Source organism: Callithrix jacchus, chromosome 7 (assembly GCF_049354715.1).
Source record: "Callithrix jacchus isolate 240 chromosome 7, calJac240_pri, whole genome shotgun sequence".
NCBI classification, from domain to species: Eukaryota; Metazoa; Chordata; class Mammalia; order Primates; family Cebidae; genus Callithrix; species Callithrix jacchus.
The window spans coordinates 57,889,848-57,910,008 of NC_133508.1; the positions used below are offsets into that span (position 1 = coordinate 57,889,848).

Genomic DNA, 20,161 nt, shown 5'->3' on the forward strand with positions numbered 1-20,161 from the left:
AAGTAAAGAAATGCTTACAAAGTCACAATCAGCTTGGTTCTTACAAAATTCTTTACCTTGCTGTAATAGTGCTGAACTACTACTTAGATTTTCTAAAATGTGGGTTCTAGCCATGTGGATTTGCTAAATGGACATAAGACTTAGGATGAGAAGTCTGAAAAATAATTGTACCTAACCATCACTCTTGCAGCAACATTTAAAAACTAACCACAAAAATGTTGAAAGAAAGTAACTGGAACTTTTTTTTGCTACAGGCAATACAAACAGAAGTATAATCAAACATAAAAACTCCTTTAGGCACACTTAAAGGTAAGTTACAGGACTGCATAAAAGATTAAACACCTAGGCCAGGCATGGTGGATCACAACTGCAATCCTAGCACTCTGGGAGGCCAAGGTGGGAGGGCTGCTTGAACTCAGGGGTTCTAGACAGACAGGCCTGTGCAACATATGGAAATCTCATTTCTACAAGAAATTCAAAAAGTCAGCTAGTCCCAGCTATTCAGGAGGCTAAGGCAGGAGCATCGCTTGAGTCTGAGAGGTGGAGGCTGCAGTGAGTGAAGAACACACCACTGCACTCCAGCCTGGGACAGAGTGAAACCTTGCCTCAAAAAAGAAAAAAAAAAAAAGAAAAGATGAAACACCTATTAGAAAAACACTTGGTTAAGACTGCTTTATAAATATGGTTACAACTGATTTTTTAACACACAAAAAAAATGACCATAAGAGCTGAACTCTTCTAATCAAGTATCTTCTAATCTAGTTGAGATTTATTTTAATAAGTATTTATTAAAATAAATCTCAACTATTAGAAAAGCTTACCATGAGTCTTTGGAAGCTGCATTCATGGTACATGGGGACTTGGTGTGGGTTTAGATGCCCATAGTACTGGCTGCACTGAGTTGATCTGGTGGTGACAAATCCTCCATTTCGTTTTTTTAAGTTGATAATATATGTAGGTTCTTAAAAACCTACCTTTTGTTAAAAATGTCAACAAATATTGTCATTAAACACTTTACAGATAACATGTCTTTGCAAATGTCACTAATTTAAAAGCAAGTTACAAAGGCCTATAAAATATTCTTATTTACATTTATGATATGCTAAAGAATCCTAGTAAGTTCATCTCAAATGCTGCCTTAGATAGACATGATGTGTTCCGAAGTGGGGACTATGGGGAGTGTAAAAAGTATAAATTTTGTTTTTTTTTTTTTTTTAATTAAATTGAATACTCACCCAGTTCCACAATGAAATGTGATGTTTTCTTTTTTTTCTCTCTTTAATTTACTTTAGGTTCTGGGGTACAATGCAGATCATGCAGGATTGTTGCATAGGTACACACATGGCAATGTGGTTTGCTGCCTCCATACCCCCGAAACCTACATCTGGCATTTCTCCCCATGTTATCCCTCCCCACCCCCCCGCTGACCCTCCCTTGGCCCCCCAAAATAGACCCCAATGTGTGATGCTTCCCTCCCTGTGTCCATGTGTTCTCATTGTTCAATACTCGCCTATGAGTGAGAACATGAGGTATTTGATTTTCTGTTCTTGTGTCAGTTTGCTGAGAATTGTTTCCAGATTCATCTGTGTCCCTACAAATGACACAAACTCATCATTTTTTATGGCTGCATAGTATTCCATGGTGTATATGTGCCACAATTTCCTTGTCCAGTCTATCATCGATGAGCATTTGGGTTGGATCCAGGTCTTTGCCATTGTAAACAGTGCCGCAATGAACATATGTGTGCATGTGTCTTTATAATGATTTATAATCCTTTGGGTATATACTCAGTAATGGGATTGCTGGGTCAAATGGAATTTCTATTTCTAGGTCCTTGAAGAAGTGCCACACGGTCTTCCACAATGACTGAACTAATTTACACCCCGACCAACAGTGTAAAAATGTTCCTATTTCTCCACAGCCTCTCCAGCAGCTGTTGTCTCCAGACTTTTTAATGATTGCCATTCTAACTGGTATGAGGTGGTATCTCAGTGTGGTTTTGATGTGCATTTCTGTAATAATCAGTGATGAGCATTTTTTTACATGTTTGTTGGCGTCATATATCTTTTCTTTTGAAAAGTGTCTGTTCATATCCTTCACCCCCTTTTGGATGGGTTTCTATTTTTCTTGTAAATCTGTTTAAGTTCTTTGTAGATTCTAGATATTAGCCCTTTGTCAGATGGGTAGATTGCAAAAGTTTTTTTCTCATTCTGTTGGTTGCTGGTTTACTCTAATGACTGTTTCTTTGGTTGTACAGAAGCTCTGGAGTTTAATTAGGTCCCATTTGTCTATTTTGGCTTTTGTTGTCAATGCTTTTGGTGTTTTAGTCATGAAGTCCTTGCCTATGCCTATGTCCTCAATGGTTTTGCCTAGATTTTCTTCTACAGTTTTTATGGTGTTATGTCTTATGTTTAAGTCTTTATTCCATCTGGAATTAATTTTAGTGTAAGGTATCAGGAAGGGGTCCAGTTTCTGCTTTCTGCGCATGGCTAGCCAGTTTTCCCAACACCATTTATTACACAGGGAATCCTTTCCCCATTGCTTGTTTTTGTCAGGTTTGTCAAAGATCAGATGGCTGTAGATGTGTGGCACTGTCTCCAAGGCCTCTGTTCTATTCCATTGGTCTATATGTCTGTTTTGGTACCAGTACCATGCTGTTTTGATTACTGTAGCCTTGTAGTATAGTTTGAAGTCAGGTAGCGTGATGCCTCCAGCTTTGTTCTTTTTGCTTAGGATTGTCTTGGCTACGTGGGCTCTGTTTTTGGTTTTATATGAAGTTTAAGGTGGTTTTTTCCAGTTCTGTGAAGAAGGTCATCGGTAGCTTGATGGGGATAGCACTGAATCTATAAATTATTTTGAGCAATACAGCGATTTCACTAAATTGATGCTTCCCAACCATGAGCATGGAATGTTTCGCAATCTGTTTGTGTCCCCTCTTATTTCCTTGAGTAGTGGTTTGTAGTTCTCCTTGAAGAGGTCCTTTACATCCTTTGTTATTTGCATTCCTAGGTATTTTATTCTCTTTGTAGCAATTGTGAATGGGAGTTTGCTCATGATTTGGCTCTCCGTTAGTCTATTATTGGTGTATAGAAATGCTTGTGATTTCTGCACATTGATTTTGCATCCTGAGACTTTTCTGAAGTTGCTTATTGGTTTAAGGAGATTTTGGGCTGAGTTGACAGGGTCTTCTAAATATACAATCATGTTATTTGCAAATAGAGAGAATTTGACTTTCTCTTTTTCTAATTGAATACTCTTTTTTTTCCTTGCCTAATTGCTCTGGCTAGAACGTCCAATACTATATTGAATAGGAGTGGTGAGAGAAGGCATCCTTGTCTAGTGCCAGATTTCAAACGGAATGCTTCCAGTTTTTGCCCATTCAGTACAATATTGGCTGTAGGTTTGTCGTAAATAGCTTTTATTGTTTAGATTTTGAAGGAACATATCTCAAGTTTATTGAAAGTTTTTTAGCCTAAAGGGCTGTTGAATTTTGTTGAAGGCCTTCTCTGCATCTATTGAGATAATCATGTGGTTTTTGTCTTTGGTTCTGTTTATGTGGTGGATTACATTTATAGACTTGCATATGTTGAACCAGCCTTGCATCCCTGGAATGAAGCCTACTTGATTGTGATGGATAAGCTTTTTGATGTGCTGTTACAATTGGTTTGCCAGTATTTTATTGAAGATTTTTGCATGTATGTTCATCACGGATATTGGCCTGAAGTTTTCTTTTTTTGTTGAGTCTCTGCCGGGTTTTGGTATCAGGATGATGTTGGTCTCAGAAAATGATTTGGGAAAGGCTGGGCACGGTGGCTCCAGCCTGTAATCCCAGCACTTTGGGAGACCGAGGCGGGAAGATCATGAAGTCAAGAGATCGAGACCATTCTGGCCAAAATGGTGAGACACCGTCTCTACTAAAAATACAAAAATTAGCTGGGCGTGGTGGCGTGTGCCTGTAGTCCCAGCTACTTGGGAGGCTGAGGCAGGAGAATTGCTTGAACCTGGGAGGCAGAGGAGGTTGGAGTGAGCTGAGATTGTTCCACCGCCCTCCAGCCTGGCACATGGTGACAAAGTAAGACTCTGTCTCAAAAAAAAAAAAAAAATGATTTGGGAAGGATTCCCTCTTTTTGGATTGTTTGGAATAGTTTCAGAAGGAGTGGTTCTAGCTCCTCCTTGTGATGTTTTCTTAAGGTAAACTTTCATAGCTTCCTCTACTTTATCATGGCTAACGTGGATGCATCAAACTCAGAATTTATATTCTTCACAAAAGGTATTTAAAAAAAAAAAGAAAGAAAGAAAGCATATGCAACAAGGAAAAGTCACTATTCACCTTCATCCTTTTTTTTTTTTCCTTTGAGACAGGGTCTCACTCTGCCATGCAGGCTGGAGTGCAGTGATGTAATCCCAGCTCACTGCCACCTCAACATCCCAGACTCAAGAGATCCTCTCACCTCAGCCTCTCAAGTAGCTGGGACTACAAGTGTATGCCACCACACCTGGCTAATATTTTTTACATTTTTTGTAGAGATAAGGTCTAAGAAGAATGCCAGGGTACCATGGCTCACGCCTATAATCCCACTACTTCAGGAGTCTGAAGCTGGAGGACTATATGAGGCCAGAATTTAGAAACAAGACATGCCTTGGTTACAAAGTAAGTCCCATCTCTACAAAAAATTAAACAATTAGTCAGTCAACATGGAGCTGGCATACAGCCCCAGTTACCTGGACTACTTCAAGGTTGTAATGAGGTACGATCACACTACTGAACTCCAGCCTGGGTGACAGAGTGAGGTCCTGTCTCTAAAAATAAAAAACAATAAAGAAAAAACAGCTTACAAAAGCTGGAGCAGTCATTCACTGAATAATTATGAGACAACACAGAGAAATTCTCCTTAGTAAATAAAACAAGATTCCAGAAAGCTAGATAAAGCAAAAAACGGTTGTTGGGACCATTAGTCATTTGAAACTCATCCTTTACTAATGATGAAAATTGTAATGTAAAAATAAGCATCACGACCAATTATTACTCCTCAATGAAGAACTCTGTTCAGTATTTCCATGGACAATAAAGAATCTAACCAACAGATCAAATACCATTACCATATCAGCTACTATACACTACATGCTACAGAAGGAGTTCCTCTCCCAGAAAAAAAACAGAGAACCAAATGAAATCCAAGAACAGCGGCAGATAACACCTATTATCCCACTTCTTTGGCATCATTTTGAGCATGACTTCTCACTTAATTACTGTGAATATAGCTCCAAAAGCCTACAAGTCTAGACAATGATGCCAAGAGAAAAAAGAGAAGACCTAGATTTTGATCCCAGTAATTGGTGCCAGTTTGGTCTGTCTGTAATTGCTATTTTGTACAAATTAAGCTAAAGCAAATGTGCATCACCAATTAAGCAATAAGTAGGAGTCTCTTGTGTTTTTACTTATCTTGAAAAGTAATTTTAAAAAATTCAAATAAACTTCTGTTCAAGAAAGAAAGAAAGAGATAGAGAAAATGAAACAAGGCCAAGTTTGGGTAATTTTAAATCTAAAATCATTTTATAATTTTTCTATAACAACAACTAGCTACTTTAAAGTTAAGGAAGTTAAGTGTCCAAGACTGATGGAGATCTTTGTTTTTTTTATTGAGACGGAGTTTCGCTCTTGTTACCCAGGCTGGAGTGCGATGGCGCGATCTCGGTTCACCGCAACCTCCACCTCCTGGGTTCAGGCAATTCTCCTGCCTCAGCCTCCTGAGTAGCTGGGATTACAGGCATGCACCACCAAGCCCAGCTAATTTTTTCTATTTTTTTTAGTAGAGATGGGGTTTCACCATGTTGACCACGATGGTTTCGATATCTTGACCTCACGATCCACCCGCCTCGGCCTCCCAAAGTGCTGGGATTACAGGCTTGAGGCACCGCGCCTGGCCACGATGGAGATCTTAACGAAAATTCAGATCTCATCTAACAAAAGCGGCTCATTGACAAAGAAGAAAACTGGGCATTAATAAGAACTTCCATAGGTTGAATTATACAACAGTGTTAGGAGGGTTGGAACTCTGAATTATAGTCCCTACTCCTGATTCCCTGAAGAGTACCCTACCTCCAAGGAGATTTAGTTTGCAATCTGCCACTAAAGGATACTTTTAAATTCCAAACTATTCACTCTTCTCAGAGTATAGACATGCTGGGTTTAGAGACTGTTCAAAAGTGTTGCCATTTCAGGGAAACTGAAAAGAATCTGTGCCTATAAAGACTCTGTCTCACCAATTTACCATAGTCTGAAATGGCATAGTCTAAGTCTCCAGAGAGGATAAAGCTAGAAAGAACTACAACTCATATAAAAAAGGAAAATGCACATTAAGCCTTGAAACTTGGCACATATACAGGTGTAGGGAACCACAAGTGTATGTGTAAAATCCTGTCTTAGTAAAGAGAAAGAAGTAGATAATGAGGTTGCAGAGGAAGTTAGAAACAATAGTCTACATTTTCCCTCTTTCATGTTTCAAAGCTATGAAATTCACTCTTCTTCAGCCTAGCTTCTTTCACTTAGACCTTAATAGATTATGAGTACACAGACAGACACAGGTAGTTACTCTGGACAAAAACATTAAATTTACAGAAGAAGGGGAGACTGTCACATCAAAGAGGACATGTGGCTAAAGAATAGTTTCTTTGATCCTATCCTCAGTTGATGGAATCTGTTTTTTATAGAAGAATAAAACAAATTACTGCCAACAGAAAATAACCAAGCCTAAAATCCTACTTTCACCCTAATACCAAAATAAGCAAAGACAGGGATGACATTTCAAACCCTTGGAGATAGCTTCTAAGTTTCACACTAAATCTCAATAGGTAGCCAAATGAAAGAATTAGCAGGCAAGGAAACATGCATGCACACATGCACATATACATAAATCTTGAGGAGAACCAAGTCTAAAAGGCATACAAATAATAAATGCAACTTATTAAATTTAGGAAATTCCATTCTGAGGCAGGATTTCATATAATCATCATAACAACACTCTTACAGGGCAGTAGAGTTCTAATTTCCCCCTACATAGCAGATGAAGAAACAAAGTTCCAGAGGTATGACATAATTTACTCAATATCACATAACCAGAAAGTAACAAAGAGCCCTAGAACCTATGGTTTTATTTCAAGCCTATAATCCTTTCTTCTCTATTTTGAAGGTTCTTCTTTCCATTACCATCCATGAACTGGGTGGAGCACAGAGATACGTCTTTCCAAAAGAATAAGAAAATGTCTTTCCAAAAGAAATACAATTGTCTTAAGACCCCCCCCCAACCGAAGCTCATCAAATAATCTGAAAAGATTAATCACGAAAAGAGAAGAGACTAAAGCCATCACCACATCGAGACACTTTTCATTTTACTTCTGAGGATAACTCTTAAGAAATTATCTAGGAGATTTAATATTCATAATAAGATAACCTTTGTTCACAATGAAGTCTCATCCTTCACCTTCCTGCCGCCTCCTGGGAGCTCAGAGGAACTTTGTGCCCATCCCCCTCCCAGCTTCCCCCTCGCCTATGAAGAGGGTACTCAAGCCTCAACCATCTCCCCGTTCTTTGCTTTTCATATGTGCAGGACTCTCATGTGTCCATACACATTGACAAATCTGTATGGGTTTTTCTCTTACTAATCTGTCTATCGATGGTCATCTCAGCAAACCCTCAGAGAGGACAGAAGGGAAGCTTTGCATCTGCCCCTACAAACTATTTCAACAGTGAAACCTAAAAAAACTTGAGTTTCCCACAGAACTCCTCATTTTTCTGGGTATGTCAGTTTAGAAAAACTTCCTTAGGAGACAGAGAATCCATGGAAGCGTCCCTCTGTCTGCAAGGATAAAGGAGAAAAAAGGGCAGTGAACCAGGTGTGATTTACTGTGTTCATTCATCAGATTAGGCAAAATGGTGGCAAAACAGACCACAAAAGAATGCAGCACAATACTTGGTGGCCATTCTTCCTGGTATTCACGTACTCTGGTTTCTAAAGGCATCTGATAAAAATGGCGAGACTGCTGGAAGACCATCTTTTCTTAAATGCAAACTATACATTTGCAAGCAGCCTATCTTTCAGAAAACTTAAATCCTTTGGGCTAACTGCTTGGGTCAAATCACGACTTGAAACGGTAAGAATTTCAAATGGAAAACTAAGCTCTTTCCCTTACATGTCTGTTATCAACTGCTTGTCTTTCACCTCAAAATTCACCCTGGTTGCCTGTAATGAGAAAATGGATCTGAGCTCTATAAATATTTTAACATTTCAGATGATACAACATTAAGTGTTGTCAATAGAAGGCCCTAGAGATATGTGGGAGGGAAGGGTTTTGCTTCCTGGTTCCTACAGTCTCCTGCAGCTCAGATAGCTTTCCTAAAAGATGACTTCTCTATTGACCAGTTCCCCTCATGGGCTATAGCTTCATCAGAGCAAGATTTCTGCTTCAGTGCACAGCATGCAACAGTACACAGCAGCCAAGAGCTACCCTGGTATCCCCTCAGGAAGATATGTAGCACAGGGCTTTTCTAAGACAGCTCCCTGTGGAACAGCTTTCCCTCGGCACCCTAGAGGGCAGAATTCTGACAAGTTCTAAAGGTGGATTTTCAGTTAAGTTACACTGAAATGGCACCACTGCCATTCAGAAAGCCACACCATGCCCTCGTCAACAAGGTCAAGATCTTAAGCCCAGGGTAGGGGTAGCAGTCTCTCACCTAAAACTACCTACCATAAAAAATAAGAGGTAGGTTTGGTAGGCCTTTTTTGGATTTTAGAGACAACATATATACTACATCTGAATGTGCTAACTTAACTGACTACAGAGTCACCTAGGCAGTTTCTGATTTTTGAATAAGGAACATAATATACAAAGGGTCTACAGTAAATTTGGGTTGGGCAGTGCAAGCTGCTCTATCACTGGGACCCATGATCCCGTAGACCTAATGTTTTCAATTGTCTGTGGAAAACAGACATGCTGTAAAGAGCCTTTTAGCCAGTGTGCACTGCATTAGCTCTTGGCTATCAGAGATTAGTGCTAGAGAAGCAAGCTTTTCCCAAAACTTCATAGGGCAAATTTCCAGCAAGTTACAGAACAAAGGGTTTCAGAAAGTTCTGAACAGTACCACAGTGACTTTTCTACCACAGCCTTTGGCTCAGTCCTAGGGAGAAAGGTTCCCTATTTGAGCCTCTACTCAGCCCTAAGATAAGCATTTGCTCTTTATATCTGCTATTCTTATATCCTTGACAGTGTATAGTTTTTCTCTCCTTAGACTCATATACCTTAATAACAAGTTGAGTGATTGTGTTCAGTCTAAGAAACCCAACACAAGAACCTCATTTAAACAAACGGGAGCTCATTTTATTTTGTTTTCAATGTTTAAAACTCAAAATTATATAAGAATGATTTAGAGCAAGTTTAGGCATAACACTACGTTCATGACAAACTTATTTATATATATTCATTAATAGGGCTACTTCAGTCATGATTTGGCAAACTGTACCTTCCTTTTCCAAACATTCTATAGTCTAAAATATAGTTAATCAGCACATGGTCAGGTGTAGTGGCTCATAGCTATAATCCCAACACTTTGGGAGGTCAAGGTGAGAGGACTGATTGAGGCCAGGAGTTCAAGGCCAATCTAAACAGCATACCAAGACCCCATTTCTACAAAAAATTTAACAACGACAACAAATGAGCCCGGCATGGTGGCATGAGCCTGTGGTCTCAGCTAACTGGGAAGCTGAGGCAGGAAGATCATTTGACCCCAGGAGTTAGTTTGAGGTTACAGAAAGCTATAATCATGCCACTGTACTCTAGCCTGGGCCACAGAGGAAGAACCTGTCTCTAAAAAAAGATAAAAATAAAGAAGGAATACATCTTGAGAAATAGCTTAAGTACAAGGAACACATAGGAACATCTTCTATAAACAGTGTCTGAATGTCTGTTGTTCCTATTAAGTAGAAATACACTAAGGGGTTAACAATTCAACAGTTTAACAAAAACTTAAGCCTATCAAATTACAGTAAACAACTCAGAAAACAACCAAACCAACAAACAAAAAAATCCTACTGAAGCTGCTCTAAATTGTCTCTAAAAAATCATAAAGAATAAAAAATAAAATCAGCCCCTATAATTCAAGAAGGAGATGGAAAAAAAAAAAAATCAGCCCCTAACTTACAATCCCCATCTTCAGCACTATTCTTGGTAATTACTGATCTCTCCTATTATTCAAGCTCTAAAAGACCTAAAATATGGAGGCTAAAATTGCAAATAATGTTATAAAAATGATTTTCATTATCAAAAAGAGTAGCTCTTACATGTAAATACTGATAATCTCACACAATGAGATCAAGGTTATTGGCTTGACTCACTCCACATTCCAGTAAGAGACTTTATAACTCTAGCCAACTCTTAACCACAAGGAAATCCACACAAGCTTGCAATAGTAAGTTGGTGCAAGCTAAATAATACATCTTGAGAAATAGCTTAAGTACAAGGAACACATAGGAACATCTTCTATAAACAGTGTCTGAATGTCTGTTGTTCCTATTAAGTAGAAATACACTAAGGGGTTAACAATTCAACAGTTTAACAAAAACTTAAGCCTATCAAATTACAGTAAACAACTCAGAAAACAACCAAACCAACAAACAAAAAAATCCCACTGAAGCTGCTCAAGAGGGAAAGATACCAGATTTTCACATAAGTAGAAAATAACCATCAACATTTCACCCAAAAGAGGTGCGAGGCGGTAGCAGATTAAGCACCGAAAAGCAAATCAGAGCTTTGTGGGGTTTTTTTAGTGAACTTCAAAATAATACTCTAATTTCTTTAAAAATGAAGAACAAATAATTAAATCAAAATATCACTGACAGTTAATTTCTAATGACTCCAAAATGAAATCTGTGAAATGTATTAATACCCTGCTTTAAGGACAGTTAAGTTGGAAAAGATGCCAAAGACAAACTAGAAATTACTATACAAGTAATGTTACTGCTTAGGAGTCTCTTTAGAAAAACAAAAATGATGCTTCTATAATCACATTTCTTATTTTTTTTAAAAAAGGTTTTTCTTACTTGAGAGAGTCCAGGGGACGATGCATGTCCCGGGGGCGTTGCTGCAAGATTTGGATGCCCCTTACTTATTTCATGTGCTGAATAAGGGGATGGGGTTGGGGTTCCCGGCTGTCTTGCTACTTGTGTTACCTGTGAGGAAATCAATATTTAATAAGAACATTATATTAGTAAATAAATGTTAATAAATACAGCTGAACTATCTAATTTTTAATTGGCTTTCCTGCCTCACAACTTACACTAAAATAAGCACCAGACTGAATAAACACTTAAAATTTCCAAAATTAAAAAAGATATAAAATTCTTTTAAAATATATACATGAATATTCTCATCAATTTGATAAACGATTCTTGAAGCATGATCTCAAAACCAAAAATCTTAAAGGAAAATATATGCTACAGGAAAGAAACAATACTTAAAACTACAAACCGTATGATACCATTTTGTAAAAGGAACAGGAAAGAAATAAATAGTTCAAAGAGGAAGGAGATGATTACATTAGAGGGCAAGGAGATTTGTAAGGATGACAGAACTGTTCTGTATCATGATTATAGTGAGAACTGAATGTCTCTGTGCTTGTCAAGACTTACAGAAGTGCACACTTAAAAAGGTGAATTTTACTAAACTACATCTAAATAAATCTAAACTCCAATAATGGTAAATTACTGATAGGACATAATCTCATTTTTGTCTTTAAAAATGTACATCTGGCCAGGTGCTGTGGCTCATGCCTGCCTGTAATCCTAGCACTTTGGTAGGTCAAGGCAGGAAGACTTCTTAAGAACAGAAGTTTCACATCAGCATGGACAATACAGCAACATTTAATCTCTATTTAAAAAAATTTTTTTTTTTAATTAGCAAGGCATGGTGGCATCCACCTGTAGACACAGCTACTTGGGAAGCTGAGGCAAGAGGATTGCTTGAGCCCAGGAGTTTAAGGCTTACAGTGAGCTATGATCACATCACTGTACTACAACCTGGGTGATACAGGAAGACCCTGTCTCTTTAAATAAAAAAAAAATTTTAAAGAACATTTAAATATACATACACATGTATAGGTATATTTCTACACACATATTTGTTTACGTATGAATATAATGCACACACATACATCTAAAAACGTGTATGCATAATATTTTTAAAGATCTATAAGGAGATACACCAAAGTATCAACAGAAAGCATTACAGGAATTTCTTTCTTTTCTCATTTATATTTTCTAATATAATACAATAATCACAAATTGATACAACTGAAAAATAGTCAGCATGTTTTTCTGTAACCAAAAATTTTATTTTCTCCATTTTTTGCAAGCAACAAATTGCTCATCAGCCCATGACAGGTATGAAATCACTTTATTCAGACCCCTGATTTAGTGTCCACCAATCAGTCCTAGCCAGCTCCTCCCTCTCATAGTCTAATCCAGACTAACACTAACGGTTTTCGCAAACTTCCATGAATGATGGGCAGTTCTGCCCACTGCTAACATGAAAGAAGCCATTCTCCTTAAGCAGTTCTTAAATTTGAGAGGAACATGAACGCTTTGCCAATCTAGCATAAAATACGAACTTCTTCTTAGAATCGTGTTACTAAATGCATAAAATACATGAAGACTACAACAACAAATGATCTATATCGAAATATAGGTATAAAAATATTAAAACAAATTCCTGACATAGTAATGTATGTTCTTTATTGGTAAACAGGAACTAATAACAATTGCTATCTCTATTCATAATGCAAAGAAATGCTAAAATTCATCATTAGGCCTATTCTCTATTTTTAGTTCTTAGTCTTCTGAATTTTATCATAAAGTTAAAGACTCTGCCCAAGGAAAAAGAAAAATGGCCTGGAATTCACTCAGTCAAAAGGTATGAAGAAAATCTAGTTCCTGGTAATCTAGCCTGCAAATCACTTATAACTCTCTAAACAGATATAAACATCTTCAATATCAGCTACCTTATCCCAATACTGAAATAAAATGGACTTACACATAACTAACAAGAACCAAAAGCTTACAGGTTAAAAGACACATAAATGACGCCACAATATGACCAAAGATTATGACTTAAAATAATTGTATCTAGTTTCATCCTTGTTTTTGAAATAACTTGATTATGATTTTTTAGAAAATTTTTGTTTCCAATTTTGAGTGACTATTACATTTTATAAGGGCATAAAGTTTACCATGAAATGTTACAGCATATATAAATCTCACCAGGGAAATTTTTCAAAGGAGAAAAGTTGGATTACTATTTAAACATATACTTTAGAAAATTAATAATCAGAAATAAAGAGTGCTTATAAGCAAATTTCTTACCAACAAAGCTTATGAATTTATATTATTTCCAATGTTTTAGAATAAATTATTTTGATACTTTGCTAAAGTAAAACCTCAATATGAATACACATTTTTAACATTGGAAAAATTTTGCACAGTGAAATAAAGTAAAAACAAAAGGAGAGCAAAGAAGTTAACTATATAAAATCTTATCTTAGACCACTTTTCTAATTTATTCTGATAAAAAATTAAATATAAAATTTGTCCATGATAATCATAGTAAAGTTTTGAAATACTATTGACAAAAATATTAAAATACATTACATGTTTATCAATTAAACTAACAAAAGTAAAATTAAAAAACAATCTTTGCCCCATTACTGGCAGGGATCTAGGGAAACAGGACATACATAAGATACTGTGAATAGCTATACCTTACTATGTTTCCAGGATTATAGAGCAGTGTGTCACAAAGTGTTTGAAAACCATAACCTCAAAATTATTTCACTATAGAGTACACACCCTAAAAAAAATTTCACCTCAGAAATTAGAAACTTAAAGACATATCCAGCATCATTTCAGATGACAGCAAAAAAAGCTAAAAATAGCAACCAAGAGCTGGTTTTTCGAAAAGATCAACAAAATAGACCACTAGCCAGACTGATAAAAAAGAAAAGAGAGAATAACCAAACAGATGCAATAAAAAACGATAAAGGGGAAATCACCACAGATTCCACAGAAATTCAAACCATCATCAGAGAATATTACAAACAACTCTATGCACATAAACTAATAAACCTGGAAGAAATGGATAAATTCCTGGACACTTGTGTCCTCCCAAGCCTAAACCAGGAGGAAGCTGAAACTATGAATAGACCAATAACAAGGTCTGAAGTTGAGGCAGCAATTAAGAGCCTACCACACAAAAAAAGCCCAGGTCCAGATGGGTTCACAGCCGAATTCTACCAGACACACAAAGAGGAGCTGGTACCATTCCTTCTGAAACTATTTCAAACAATCCAAAAAGACGGAATCCTTCCCAAATCATTTTATGAGACCAACATCATCTTGATACCAAAACCCAGCAGAGACTCAACAAGAAAAGGAAACTTCAGGTCAATATCCATGATAAACATAGATGCAAAAATCTTCAATAAAATACCGGCAAGCCAATTGCAACAGCACATCAAAAAGCTTATCCATCATGATCATCCCGGGGATGCAAGGCTGGTTCAACATACGCAAGTCTATAAACGTAATTCACCACATAAACAAAACCAAAAACAAAAACCACATGATTATCTCAATTGATGCAGAGAATGCCTTTGACAAAATTCAACAGCCCTTTATGCTAAAAACCCTCAATAAACTCGGTATTGATGGAACGTATCTCAAAATAATAAAAGCTATTTATGACAAACCAACAACCAATATCATACTTAATGGGCAAAAACTGGAAGCATTCCCTTTGAAATCTGGCACTAGACAAGGATGCCCTCTCTCACCACTCCTATTCAATATAGTACTGGAAGTTCTAGCCAGAGCAATCAGGCAAGAAGAAGAAATAAAGGGTATTCAAATAGGAAAGGAGGAAGCCAAACTGTCTCTATTTGCAGACAACATGATAGTATATCTAGAAGACCCCATCGTCTCAGCCCAAAATCTCCTGAAACTTATAAGCAACTTCAGCAAAGTCTCAGGATATAAAATAAATGTGCAAAAATCACAAGCATTCCTATACACCAATAACAGACTTAAAGAGAGCCAAATCAAGAACGAACTGCCATTCACAATTGCTACAAAGAGAATAAAATATCTAGGAATACAACTTCCAAGGAACATTAAGGGACCTCTTCAAGGAAAACTACAAACCACTGCTCAACAAAATAAGAGAGGACACAAACAGATGGAGAAACGCTCCAGGTTCATGGTTAGGAAGAATCAATATTGTGAAAATGGCCATACTGCCCAAAGTAATTTACAGACTCAATGCTATCCCCATCAAGCTACCATTGACTTTCTTCACAGAACTGGAAAAAAACACCTTGAACTTCATATGGAACCAAAAGAGAGCCCGCATAGCCAAGTCAATTTTAAGCAAAAAGAACACAGCAGGAGGCATCACCCTACTGGACTTCAAACTATACTACAAGGCTACAGTAATCAAAACAGCATGGTACTGGTACCAAAACAGACATATAGACCAATGGAACAGAACAGAGGCATCGGAGGCAATACAACATTATCTACAACCATACAATCTTTGATAAACCTGACAAAAACAAGCAATGGGGAAAGGATTCCCTGTTTAATAAATGGCGTTGGGAAAACTGGCTAGCCATGTGCAGAGAGCAGAAACTGGACCCCTTCCTGACACCTTACACTAAAATTAACTCCAGATGGATTAAAGACTTAAACATAAGACCTGGCACCATAAAAACCCTAGAAGAAAATCTAGGCAAAACCATTCAGGACATAGGAGTAGGCAAGGACTTCATGACTAAAACACCAAAAGCATTGGCAACAAAAGCCAAAATAGACAAATGGGACCTAATCAAACTCCACAGCTTCTGCACAGCAAAAGAAAGAGTCACTAGAGTGCATCGGCAACCAACAGAATGGGAAAAAATTTTTGCAGTTTACCCATCTGACAAAGGGCTGATATCCAGAATTTGCAAAGAACAGATTTACAAGAAAAAAACAAACAAGCCCATTCAAAAATGAACAAAGGATATGAACAGACACTTTACAAAAGAAGACATATATGAGGCCAACAAACATATGAAAAAATGCTCATCATCACTGGTCATTAGAGAGATGCAAATCAAAACCACATTGAGATATCATCTCACGCCAGTTAGAATGGTGATCATTAAAAAATCTGGAGACAGATGCTGGAGAGGATGTGGAGAAATAAGAACACTTTTACACTGCTGGTGGGAGTGTAAATTAGTTCAACCATTGTGGAAGACAGTGTGGCGATTCCTCAAGGACCTAGAAATAGAAATTCCATTTGACCCAGCAATCCCATTACTGGGTATATATCCAAAGGACTATAAATTGTTCTACTATAAGGACACATGCACACAAATGTTCACTACAGTACTGTTTACAATAGCAAAGACCTGGAACCAACCCAAATGCCCATCGATGATAGGCTGGACTGGGAAAATGTGGCACATATACACATGAAATATTATGCAGCAATCAAAAATGATGAGTTCGTGTCCTTTGTAGGGACATGGATGAATCTGGAGAACATCATTCTCAGCAAATTGACACAAGAACAGAAAATGAAATACCGCATATTCTCACTCATAGGTGGGTGATGAACAATGAGAACACATGGACACAGGGAAGGGAGCACTACACACTGGGGTCTATTGGGGGGAATAGGGGAGGGATAGCGGGCAGGGGGAGCTGGGGAGGGATAGCATGAGGAGAAATGCCAAATGTGGGTGAAGGGGAGGAAGGCAGCAAAACACACTGCCATGTGTGTACCTATGCAACTGTCTTGCATGTTCTGCACATATACCCCAAAACCTAAAATGCAATAAAATAATTAAAAAAAAAATAGCAACCAATGGGAAAATGAAATAACATAACTGAACTAAATATATTAAAAATATAAACATGTACACTGGTATCAACAGAAATAAATATATGAAATAATTAGGAATAATAAAGGAAAAATATATCTTCAGAACTGTAAAGACTGTAAGCTATGTTTCTTACAGAACTATAAAGAGGTACTGACATATACTAAAGAGGTACTGACCTACAGTAAAGAATACTGAAAGAACAATTTAAATCATTACATATAAAATTAGTATTCATTGGTTTGTCCGAAAACTATTATATCGTACCATAAAACACAAATGTTTGAGAGAAAGAAAAAAGGCATTTTTGCCAAAGCCAAAAGTGCTATGCTCTTGCTACACAAAAAGCTTGCTGAAAAGAAACACCAATGAAAAACAACTTTCATGGGCATATGCCTATGGTATGCATTCTTTGCTACTCCTAAATAGTTCTGCCAAACTAGTAATCCTTTGGTATCAGATATTCTAGAAGGGCACGTCTTCCCAAATTTGGGGATGTCTACTAATAAAAGTAGGCCAAAGAAAATAAGTCTATATCAAAATAATAAAAGAACTAGAATTTCTAAGAAATTCTTCCTAGAAACAGGATGTTACACATAAAAAAAATCTCTCAGCTTCATTGTGCTCTATTCAATTTAAATAAGATCCCCTATTACATATGTCACAGTGCATTAGGCGTCCCATATTTGCTTTTAACGTATTTTTACAGGGCTTAATGTCTCTGACACGGAAAAAGGTATACCATCTTTAACTAGAAATTATACAGAATAGAAATAGTTAACAAAATATTATCCCAAAGAAATGGCACAAAGGCTAACAAAATTGTTATAGATAAAAATCAAATTTACACTAAAATTTAAATACCTCTTGCAAAATATTCCTAAATTAATAATTACTGAATCTTCTGCTCTCTAGCTAAGGGTTCTTCTCTCTGGCTAACCTGTTCAATTTCAGGTCATACTGTTGAAATCCATCTTCTTTAAAGGTAGTAGCAAGAAGTTCTCATGCAAAGAAAACAACGTATATTTTCCTGTTATTTGAAAGATATTGCTAACATCTCAACCATGAAGGCTGGGAAGGAGCTCAGAACAGCTGATAACAGCAACTACTTAACTACCTCCAAAGCTAAATAAATTTTTCTCTTTTCGTTAATATTAATTGTAGGCAAAATAAATCAACCATTTCTTGTACTGCAATATGTGTTTGTGTGTACTGCTTATTACATTTAAAAGAAAATATGCCCAAGAGAAGTTTTGTTTCTTACAGATACTATATTTTTGCACTGGTAATAATGTGGGGCTTCCAAAATTCTTATTCTCTTGCTGGTAGAAATGCAAACTGGTACAGTCTCTTTGGGAAGCAAGTTGGCATTAACTGGTAAGCTTGGAAACAGTCATACCCTATAACCCAGCCATTCCACTTCTAGGTATACATCTGGGAGAAAATAAAAAAAATGTGCACCAGGGTACATGTACAAAAATGTTCATCATTACATTGTTTTAATAACCAAAAATTGGAAACAACCCAATTGTTCATTAAGTGATCAATAATGAAATTTTCATACACAGAAAATTTTCCTATACAAAAACAGAATAAAAAACTAGTATAACACAATTTAGATGACCCTCATAAATGGTACTGAGTAAAAGATTAAGACAAATATAGAAAGTATGATTCCATTTATCCAAATATCCAAAACAGACAAAACTTAACCATATTAGTCAACAGAAGTATACATGTTTAGCAACACTATAAAGAGAAGCAAGAAATGACTTTTAAAAGGCAGATAGTATTATTTGTGGGGAGAGAAGAAATTATGACAAAAAAGCCCATGTAACTTTTTTCTAAGACAGAGAGTCTCACTCTGTTGCCAGGCTGGAATGCAGTGACGCGATCTTGGCTCACTGCACCCTCCTGCTCCTGGGTTTAAGCCATTCTCTTACCTCAGCCTCCCAAGTAGCTGGGACTACAGGCACACCCCATCAAGTTCAGCTAATTTTTGTATTTTTAGAAGAGACGGAGGTTCCACCATGTTGGCCAGGATAGTCTTAATCTCTTGACCTCGTGATCTGCCTGCCTCACCCTCTCAAAGTGCTGAGATTACAGGCGTGGAGCCACCGTGCTGTCCCATATAGTGATTTTTAAAAACCTATTTAAAACTTTTTTTTTTTGCTTTTAAATTATTTGTTAAACTCTACCTTTAAGTTTTATGTACTTTTATTAATGTGTACTTTAATCCTCTTCTAAACCGCCTACCTCAAAAACAAGATTAAAGACAAAACAAGCAAACTACTAACAACTGTGATAAAATATCACTTTCATTGGTATGACACTATTACTCTTCAGAGTAGAAAGAAGACTTAAAAGGAAATACAGCTGCAAGAAAGAAAAGCTCTAAAATTCTGATTCTGAAAACTTCAACTAGCTAGTGAATATTCATTCAAGATTTCCACCGAAAAATAATCTATATAATTAATGATATTTGGTGGTTGCTGACCAATATTAACTTGAGGGATCTTTTAAAATTTTTAAGGTAAACCATAAAGATTATGCAAATCAAGATTAGTCATTAGGTATAAAGTTTATTTATCTAACTCTAACTTACTGGATTTGATTACATTCTGGCCAAGTAAGAACTATAATATATAAACCACAATTTTCAAATAATAAATAAAACATGCAAAACAAAGTTTCCTTAATATGATCATTCTTAAATGACTCCAGAGCAAGGGAAATACCCCCTGGAGGAAACATAATGGGAAAATGGGAAAAAATTGGCCAGATATAAACCACAGAAATTAAGGACTATGGAAAACCATAGAGAATGGTCACTTCCCAGAGGGCAGCAGATACTAAGATACTCTCCTGCAGTCAAGTACTGCCATGCAGAAATTCCAAATAAGTAGTGCTACTTCTTCAAAATTTTCAAGAGTAACCAAAAATAAGGCTTTCTGCATGAAATTGTTCTGACTTCCCAAACACAGTACAAGCTAAATAAACCATATATTGGTATACTAAATATACAGGCAGCCAAAGTGTGGACATGGCTGTAGGGGTATCTCATGATCATCATCAAATATAAACTTGATTTTTGAATTTTTTTTTAAGAGATGGGGTCTCACTGTGTTGCCCAGGATGGAGTGCAGTGGTGTGATCACAGCTCATTGCAGCCTCTATCTCCCAGGCTCAAGT

At 36.8% G+C, this 20,161-nt stretch overlaps 1 protein-coding gene across 50 annotated transcripts in view; it reads right to left on the minus strand.

The window, feature by feature from the left end:
• Nucleotides 1–20,161, minus strand: part of EIF4G3 (eukaryotic translation initiation factor 4 gamma 3) — a 390,720-nt gene that overhangs the window by 239,910 nt on the left and 130,649 nt on the right. For 39 of the 50 annotated variants that reach the window (XM_078330654.1, XM_078330661.1, XM_078330664.1 and 36 more), the window contains one exon: nucleotides 11,094–11,222. Coding sequence is in view for 1 of the 50 variants with exons in the window: in XM_035308033.3 (XP_035163924.3) it covers nucleotides 11,094–11,222 (129 nt within the window). In the remaining 49 variants the exon portion in view is untranslated. Of the gene's footprint in view, nucleotides 1–11,093; nucleotides 11,223–20,161 lie in introns of those variants that run through there. The other 11 variants (XM_078330628.1, XM_078330627.1, XM_078330622.1 and 8 more) reach the window with 1 other exon arrangement.